The sequence below is a fragment of the Nicotiana tomentosiformis genome, chromosome 11 (genome assembly GCF_000390325.3).
Source record: "Nicotiana tomentosiformis chromosome 11, ASM39032v3, whole genome shotgun sequence".
Taxonomy (NCBI): Eukaryota; Viridiplantae; Streptophyta; class Magnoliopsida; order Solanales; family Solanaceae; genus Nicotiana; species Nicotiana tomentosiformis.
The window spans coordinates 101,923,601-101,933,669 of record NC_090822.1 but is presented as its reverse complement, the minus strand read 5'-3'; the positions used below and the strand labels follow the sequence as shown (position 1 = coordinate 101,933,669).

The 10,069-nt window shown below is 31.1% G+C and overlaps 1 protein-coding gene across 1 annotated transcript; it reads left to right on the top strand.

The window, feature by feature from the left end:
- Nucleotides 1-1,545: 1,545 nt before the first annotated feature.
- LOC104087056 (GABA transporter 1) lies at nt 1,546-9,730 on the top strand. The gene is made up of 7 exons (XM_009591448.4): nt 1,546-1,791; nt 3,364-3,594; nt 7,390-7,487; nt 7,806-7,992; nt 8,086-8,216; nt 8,300-8,533; nt 9,188-9,730. The coding sequence occupies exons 1-7, from the start codon at nt 1,689-1,691 to the stop codon at nt 9,566-9,568; spliced, it is 1,365 nt and encodes a 454-aa protein (XP_009589743.1). The 5' UTR covers nt 1,546-1,688; the 3' UTR covers nt 9,569-9,730.
- The last annotated feature ends 339 nt before the right edge of the window (nt 9,731-10,069 follow it).

Sequence of the window (10,069 nt, the reverse complement as noted above, 5' to 3'; positions counted from 1 at the left end):
TAAGCACTCTAGTTCTAGGATTGTGGTTGATATGATTATTAACGTTTATTAATTACACCTTCGTTAATTCAGATTATCATCCTGTGGTTATTTCTTTAATCCTAGTTTTAACTTATGGATTGTTGTAGCTACCAATTCACCCTACTATCTATGCTACGCTTGGAAAAGCCATGTTTAGATTATAGTAGAATTAAAGAGAGTTTGTTTCTAAACTCGTGGCTCGGGAAACGATTTCGGGGTTACGATAAGAATATACCTAACATTATTGCTTAGTTGAATACCGTATTATATTTATTCATGATAGATTCAATACCATAGGAATATAGGATTGATATATTATGGATAGAAAAGTAGTATTGTGGGAACATGCTATTCATATAAATGATCCAGTCAATTAGCAACCATTGATAATCTAGATTAACAAGTGTGGTTATTAAACTTAATAGGATTGACAAACCGACCACAACCCTGGAATTTTCATCTCCTCTGAGTAAAATCCCAAAACACACATTTGCATCCTTGATAAATTAGCTAATTACTTGTTCAATTTCTGCAAAAAGTAGTTTAGTAGAAAAATAATATTTGTTATTTTAGACAGTTAATTGATTTAGTTAGCTTAGTTAACGATTAATCTAAGTCTCTATGAGTTCAACATCCGACTTTTGAGTCACTTTATTACTTGACAGCCACGTATACTTGCGTGTACTTGGGGAACCAACATGTGCTCCAAAAGAAACATAAGAGGATTTATTTAGTAAAAGTAGAGGATTTTGTTTAACTAGTTATTATTGGTAAGGCTAGTGAGTAGTGTGCAAATGAGAAAAATAGAAAGAAAAAAAACTAAAACCCCATCTTATATTAGATGACAAATTCAAACAGAGACGGAGCACAAATACGAAGCTTATGGGTTTGAAATTCTAATACTTTTAACTTACTAGATTCTAAATTAATAATTTATACCTATTCAATAAAAAATTTAAAACAAATATACGGTTTAAACAAAAGCTACTGGATTTTGACAGAACATGTAGCTAACATTCTAGCTCTGCCCCTAAATTCCAAGGCACCACTAAGGATTTTGATGGGAAGGATATGATCCATCCATCCATAACTAGTGATCTCTGGTTCAGGGGTAATGGGAAAAAATAATGGTAAGAAGTCTTTTTTCATTTAATGAGCCTTATGCAATATGAATCTGGATTAAGCAGTGCCCAATGCAATTGCCGAACAACAAGTAAGAAACCAAAAAAAAGCTCTAGCTAGACCCAGTCGCGGAGCCACCTTATCCCAATAGTGTCAACTGACACCCCGTCGTCCAAAAACTTACATTGTGTAGTTCGATAATTTTTTTTATATGTATATATTATTATATGTTGACTCTCCTAGCTAGACTTCTTCTTGTGTTTATTTCTTTATGTTTTGATAACTGTTAATGAAAATTATGAGTCGGACACTAACTAAACTACTACTTTTTGCAAAGAAGTAAGTGGGTAGATAAATAGTAGATACCACTATATATAAACTTCCATACTGTCATAATTTGCTTAAATCATCTACATATCATCCCCACCCCTTTAAAGAACAAAAAAATAAAAAAGAGAAGGGAGGGTTGGTGTTTTGGAGAAGATATACATAAACAAATAGTAGTACACATAATTATATATACACATATTTACTAAAGAGAGAAGATGGGAACAGTTGGAGAAGAAGATATTAAGGTTAGTAGTGTTTCTTCTGTTGATCAAGAAAAAGAGCTTGATGCTGGTGCCCTCTTTGTTCTTAAATCCAAAGGTAATATCTTTATACCTCTATTCTGTATTTGATATTTCATATGTATATTTCTTCCCTTTCTTTCTTTGTTTTTTACTTACATTTCTCAATTGTAATGCTTTATTTCCCATCCCTTATCATTCGCCTTCTGCTTAGGTTCTCTCAGTTTGATTTTCTTCCTTCTCTTTTTGTTTTTTATTTATTTTATGTTTGTAGTTGTCTGCAATTCGATGTGTATTTCCAACCTATCCCTTCAAACAAGCTGACCATAGTACTTTTCAATTAATAGAAAAATCATCACATAACTAAAAGATTCTTTAACACTATTGTTATTAATGTCATATTATAATAGGAAACAAGAAACACAGAATTTAAGCCATAATTTCAAACTTTCTTGTTTTATGGTGGGGCTTCTTTAATTTTGGCCCTTTCGCTGATTCCATATATTTACTGTGGTTCTTCAACTACTATATATCAATCATTAATGTGCTAAAGCTTTAAATTTTGATGGTCAGAGACAAAGAAATAATGAATTGATTTTTTTTTCCTGAGATGGAAGGATGATCTTATTACTTATATAACAAAATATGTCGTTTTCTATGACATGATATGTTAACTGAGAGGATATGATCTTGTTGAGGCACGCACTTATTATTGTATACTCAATTTATTTCTTTTATGAAACTTCCAATGGATATGATCTAAACAAACCTTTTAAAAATATATAAATATCTGAATTCCCTTAAAATAAGAGAAGTACACGTTCAAATCTCAAGTGTTGCATTTTATTTTATTTTTTTGAATTCTCTTATAAGAATTTCTGACTCTGCCACAACCACTACCTTCATATATACCTGACAAAAAGAATTATCATACACAAAATAGATGAACTTTTTATATAAACAAGCAAGAATATAATTTATAAAAACTTGATTCGTGTGACCTTTAGTTGTACCAAGAAATTTATAGTTTAAAAAATAAATAGTTTAATTCTATCTAGGTACTTGAGAATCTTAGCAGAACTTCATAGTTTATTCTTGACCAGCTTGATTCGAGTTGGCTAGGGTTCTTGCCACAACTAGTCCATTAGATTTTTCCTCTAGTTTTTTTGTTTGAAAAATTCAAATAATATTAAAGTGGGACAACTCTAATAAACTTCACGTCTTCATCTACTACAACATTGAATTTAATGTCCGATGAGTCAAACTATCAAGTTCAATTTTTCTGTTTTCATTTTTGTCTTGTTTTAATTTTTCGATCGTCAAACTTAGCTAAGCTAATCGTCAATATCGTTGACTGGGTTATCTTAAGGAAACGTCACAAACTCCCCTCATCCCTCCTCCCCCAACGAAAACAAAAATTAATCTTAGTACGCACATCATGGAAACAACCTCTTGCAGAAATGCAAGATAAAGTTGCGTACGATCGACCCGTGTGGTCCGGCCTTTCCCCGAACTCTTCGCATAGCAGGAGCTTAGTGCATCGGACTGTCTTTTTTATGTGGAGCGCAAATATTTAGTTTTGAAGTCAGTTTTCTATTAAACAGGAATTAAGGTTTTAATTTTGTGAGCATATATACGAAATTGTTTGCAGGATCATGGGTGCATTGTGGTTACCACTTGACAACTTCAATAGTAGCTCCTCCTTTGTTAAGTCTTCCTTTTGCCTTTGTTTCACTTGGATGGTGGGGCGGAATCCTGTGTTTGGTGATCGGAGCTCTGGTCACATTTTACTCATACAACCTCTTGTCTAGGGTTCTCGAACACCACGCTCACCTAGGCCGCCGCCATCTCCGATTTCGTGACATGGCCAACGACGTTTTAGGTACGTTACGAAACATTTAAATTTTTAATACGAATTATTGTATATATAATAAATGCAGAATAGTTATGTAAAAATAAGGTAAGTAACCTACAACGATACATAAACATATTTCTTCATTCTATATAAATTAAAAACATTTTAGGTACGTAACGAGGTTTACACCTTTGAACTTTTATAATAGACGTATAGAAATTTTAAGCTTTCAGGTCATCTAAAATTTAGTTACGTAACTATTGTATATAGTAAATGCATAAAATTAACCTAAATATAAGTAAGCTACAACAATACATAAACATATTTCTTTAATGTATTTAAGTTAAATCCGATATTTATCTGTTTTATATCATATGATAAATGTAGAAAAGAAAAACTAGAAATGTGTATGTTTCATATTTATGTGATGTGATGTACATTAAAGGAACGAGAAAAAGAAATCAATTGGTGGGGTCATTGCGACTTGCGAGTCGTTGGTGTGTGATTAAGAAATTGAGTTATTGCCAGAGTAAAATTTAATAATTTTTATAGTATTTGAAGATTTGCACAAAAGAACTATTGATACAAGTAGGATTATTCTATATGAAAAAAGTCGTTGTCAAAATTTATTGTAATTGATAAAATGTGTTTTCACATTTGATGAAACGATATTGCAACTTTTTGAGTTGCCTGCATCTTTTCTTCTTCGCTTTGTGTTTCTCTTTTTCGTGTTCTTTCCTTTTTGGTTGGGGACGAGCCTAGATTTTCTTTTGAGCAGCCACCAAATTTGAAGAGTCATGCTTATCAATTTATTAATATTCATGAGCTATTAGCTATTGTGATTAAAAAAGGTTTTATAGTAAGTTATACTTGATCAATCGCAATTTTAAATTAAACTTTTGCAATTATTAATCAGAATGACCTAAGTCAAACTACGATTGTTGTTAGAATTTTAGAGGAACGAAGAATAAGCTATAAACCTTAGTTCTAGAAAGGGAGTGAATCAGTCTTCCTTATAACTCTTTCCTCCCTTTGTTGTCTCGTTATATGGTTTTGAATAATCTTTATATCATAAATTAGTTTTTGAGATTTGTTGTTTTAAATATGTAATCAGAATAAGACTCGTGAGTTGGCCAAATTATCTTTTCTTTTTCTTCCTTTCACGTCTTATCTTTGGGCCCATAATTGTCACTTGATTGTAGAATTTTCTAATGAAATTAGTGATCCCGAAGTGTTGGAAAATTTGCAGATAAAGTTGAAGTGTTCTTCCTTCATAAAGCTTCAATTGAAGAACAAAAAAACTTATAAAAGCGATATTATATCAATTGATAGGATTAAGTTTAGTTATATTAGTATGTTTACTTTAATTACATCTAATGACTTTTAAAGTCTTTTATTACTGTCATTTGTATGTCATATTTTTCTTGGACTAAGATGAGTATAAATGAAGGCAGAGGCGGATCTAGGATTTAAAGGTGGCGGGTGCTAAAATTTCCTTTAATGTACACCTTATAATAACTACTAATATATAGTTTGTTCGGAACGATTGTCCAGTTCATTTTTTAGTTTATTTGGGCAATTTAATAAGCACTTTATTTGCAAATATAAAAATTACATCAATTTTTCAGACCCTACTTATGGAATTTCATTGGGTATATATATTATTATTGTCGTATGAAAATTACATCTCAGACATTAAGAAGCAAATATAATTAACATTTTAAAGAAGGAATCATACTTTTATTATTTATAATACAAGTAAAATCAATATTTTCACTAGGGAACTATACTTTTTTGTATGCTAAAAATAAAATCTTTAATAAGGGAACTCCACCGATCAGAATAAGAAAAAAAAAACTTCAATAGAGAAATTATACACGATAAGTAAATGCGGAATTAGATAAACTACAAGATCTCAAAACTTAAAATCATAAATTTAATGCTTGCGAAACATTCATTATAATTTATTACTAAAGAGATTTAAATTGTATTTAACAATCATAGAATAACACAAATTTTTATGTTTAATAAAAAAAGAAATTATAAATTAATTTTGATCTCAATCTAATTCAAGACCCAAGTTTTTTTATTTTGAAAGAAGAAAACTAAAAGATTTGAGATTAAGAGAAATGCTTATATTATGAAATTTTTAAATTTTGGAGGCTCTTTTTTGAGTGTTCTTGCTAAATATCACAGATAAAGTAATAACATAGAGGACAAAAATAAAAATAACAAACGACAAATAGGAAATTGGGAGGTAGCCAAAAAAGAAAATAATTGGGAGAAAAGAAACAAAAAGCACAACAAAAAGGGAAAGTCAGACAAGGTTCAAGATAAATTTCAACTTGAATTTTACACACGAGAAAAGCTTTCAAAAAGGTGTATCAGTCATGGCACCTTTGTCTAGTTTGCGAATGGGGGTGGCACGATCATATATTTAATCTAGTTTAAATTTTTTTATACATAAATATATAATAATTTTACCAACCGAGCGGGTACCATACCACCCACCTGGATCCGCCCCTGAATTATGAAGGGACATGAACTATGGTGATTTTTATAACCAGGCTAATTTGTTTGTGATGAGAAGTAATTATTATTATTGTAATGTAAAATTGAAATCCTTTCCTCGTACTTGTTTGCCCAAAGGGTTCCAAGCAATTCGTAAGCCAAATTAGTGCTAATAAAAAACCAATTTGCAAACAGTATCGAATATCCTTCTTCTGACACAGTAAGACTACATTTTAAATTACTATCAAATGTAAATACTGAATAAACCTTCAATTTGTTATTATAGTGCTAGCTCAGATACCATTATAAGAAATGGAGCCTAACTAAAGGCGGTTGTAATTTGTAGGTTCACCTAAATCAAGTACTTTTGATGTGGAATATAAATTTATATATATAATTCACAAAAATTATAGTAACAAATAATAAAATGAACCCGCAATTTTAAAACTGTAATGAATTCAATACAAAGAATTTTATAGGTTGAACTTGGACCAATACATCTTGAATTCTATATGCATGTCTGAGTCTAACCCAACCCAAAAAAGTTAGCTAAAGCGTGGAAGACTTAACAATATGTCTTCCCAATATTTCCGGTCTTTTGACGATTTAAAACCAAATTTACAGGTTTTTTGACCTTATAATAGGCCAAAATTTGTAACTAGTTCATCCATTCTTGATGATAAAAAATTGAAATGACCTCGTTTTCAATGAAAGAAATGGATTGAACATTAAATGATGAGGAACCTATCCCAATTAAGATAGAGTCCATCCCTCTTAATTAAGATGTACAACTAAAAATTCTAATCGCTTTAAGACAACTGCTCAATTAATTCGTTGAACCGGGGAAACAGAAAGTATACAAACTTCTAACATTGTACTTTGCATAGGAAATTATGTGAACGAAAGGGGTAGGAGTAGAAGAAAAAGATTCCAGAATTTACATTAGAAGAAAATTAACATAACACAAATTATTAAGGGCAGGTTACACATTTGGCCGGCCACCAAAAATAATTATATTCGCTAGTCAAATATACCAAAAAAAAAAAGATATACTTATTATCTATAAAACATATATTATATATATATTAATATACAAAATTTATATATATATATTGCTTGTTATTATTTTTGGGAGCGGCATAACATGTAATTTTCCTAATTATTAATGCACAGAAAACAAGATAAGTTATTTTTTCATTCCAACTTCGTATACCTGTATCAAACTAGTGCATATTTTCTTGAAAGCTAGCTCTTATGTATTTATTTATTGGTATTTATCTGGATTTATCCTATAGTGATGAATTTTTACAGGACCAAGGTGGGGCAAATATTATGTGGGACCAATTCAATTCATGGTATGCTACGGTGCTGTCATAGGTTCCACTCTTCTGGGAGGACAATGTATGAAAGTAAGTTCTTGAACCCAAACTAAACTAACTTTAGTTATCACAAGAATGGAGGTTTAAGTTTTACGCACTGATTGTATAAAAGATAATATGCAATCAAGTCAATTAAGAAGTAATGTCAAGTAACCCTATTTAATATAAAGAAATTTATTGATAAATTACAATAAGGGTAAATAATCAATTATAACATGTTACATTATACCAATGATGCAGTAATCTTTACAATATCAGTGCATATAACTTAAATTTCGTAAAGAATAGCTAATAATTTCCTTGTAAGTTAAGTAACTCTTTATCTTTCTGTGTTTTTTCTTTTGGCAGGCAATCTATTTGCTGTCAAATCCAAGTGGAAGTATGAAGCTATATGAATTTGTAGTCATATTTGGAAGCCTAATGTTGATCTTAGCTCAAATGCCATCTTTTCACTCACTTAGGCATATCAACTTGATTTCTCTACTACTTTGCCTTGCTTATAGTGCTTGTGCCACAGCTGGTTCCATTTACATAGGTACTTAATTTATATTGCAAAGGCTTATACATTTATTTTTACCAACACTTATTTTTGCAATAATTTTGTAACAACTCCTAATATAATTCCTAGGAAGATCATCCAAGGGACCTGAGAGAGACTATTCAATCGATGGCGATAAAGAGACTCGCATTTTTGGCATTTTTAATGCAATTGCTATTATTGCCACCACATTTGGAAATGGCATAATTCCTGAAATTCAGGTTAGTTGTTACAAGAATAATATTAAGATATTCAATAAATTAAAAGTATACGAAAAGTAGTATATGTTGCAATGTGATTACAGGCAACAATAGCGCCGCCGGTGAAAGGGAAGATGTTCAAAGGGCTATGCATTTGTTACGCCATGTTATCAACAACTTTTTTCAGTGTAGCCATTTCGGGATATTGGGCATTTGGGAACAAAGCTGAGGGCCTCATTCTCAGCAACTTTACACATAATGGCCAGAATCTTGTCCCAAAGTCATTTATCTTCATCACTAATATTTTCACCATTCTCCAACTATCCGCTGTTGCTGTGGTATGTATATTCTCAATGCATTCTGGAAAAAAACAAACCTTTCCCCTCTCCATGCCCCTAAAAGAAAAGAATTTAACTTTTATATATTGACAATATAAAGTATTTTTACACTATCAGGTCATTTAAAAGATAATTATAGGTAATCGGCTTATAATAAGTAGTTTTCAGTTTGGAAACTTAACTTATATAGCCGCCCATCCAAAAAAATAGTCATACGGATGTATATATTAGTGTATGACGTATGTATATTGGTTAGCGGCTGTAAATATTTTTGGCGGAAGGGTCAAAGTGTTAAAAGCCCTTCGTTTCCTAAAAATTAAAGCATATTATAATTGCTTTAGCAGGATAAATTATAATGATAGCATAAGAAAATTTTACATTGTAACTATATATAAGTTGAGTATTTAGGTTATATATGTAAAGAATTTTGCACTATGTATTTTGACATATTATATCATGTAACCTGCCTTATTTTTAAGATTAGTAATTTCACCTCTTCTACAATTACTTATAATATTTATCTTTTTGGTGACTTAAGAATATAAAAGTTCTTTTATAATCCCTCGGTGTATAAAAGTTAAACTGATAAGTTAAATCTGAAATAAAGGATTTAACGTTAATACTTGGTGTCATGGTATGGTTTATTTGTTGCAGGTGTACTTGCAGCCAACAAATGAAGTACTAGAGAGAGCATTTGCAGATCCAAAGAGCAGTGAATTTTCTACCAGAAATGTAATTCCAAGAGTAATTTCTCGATCAATTTCAGTAATCATATCGACTACAATAGCAGCAATGCTTCCATTCTTTGGAGATATAAATGCAGTGGTTGGAGCATTTGGTTTCTTGCCCCTTGATTTTGTGTTGCCTGTTATCTTCTACAACTTGACATTCAAACCATCAAAGAGAAGACCTATTTTCTGGTTTAACATGGCAATAGCCCTTGTTTTTTCAGTCTTAGGAATCATAGCTGCTGTTGCTGCAGTCAGACAAATTAGTCTTGACGCCAAAACATATCGATTATTCGCAAATGTCTAAGCAAATGAACATAAATAATTAACTATCGTAGTTCTAAGTATGATAGTATCATTTTCTTCTATTCAAATTATAACCAGTCGTAGAACATCTTGCTGCCTACGTATACGTTGTAATGTAGAAAAGAAATATATAAATTGAGCACAAACACATTCTTGAATATAATTTGAACCTGTATCCTATACAGTTTGACTTGGTGGATATTGTCCCTAGCTCATATTCCACTGTCTTAAAGCAAGTTACCACTCTTTTGAGTGTTCATTACTTAGAAATGGATCATAGCTACAAAAAAATTCAATTCAAATAAGAGCATTCTTGACTTATAATACCTAGGAAAAATGGCTCAAACAAATTACCAATTGAATGTTTCTTCAGAAAGATAGCATTATAAGAGTGAAGAACACATCCTCAAAAATCATTAGAAATCTTCATCGTGCTATCTCGGAAGCAGGGGAGAATGTAGCCTTTCGGCCGCAGGTTCATTTGAACCCATAACTTTGGACA

Excerpts from the sequence above, each read along its gene's own strand:
- LOC104087056 (XM_009591448.4), top strand. The coding sequence starts at position 1,689 with ATGGGAACAGTTGGAGAAGAAGATATTAAGGTTAGTAGTGTTTCTTCT. Across the intron at positions 3,595-7,389 it reads CATGGCCAACGACGTTTTAG|GACCAAGGTGGGGCAAATAT; the intron begins GTACGTTACGAA and ends GAATTTTTACAG. Across the intron at positions 7,488-7,805 it reads TGGGAGGACAATGTATGAAA|GCAATCTATTTGCTGTCAAA; the intron begins GTAAGTTCTTGA and ends TTCTTTTGGCAG.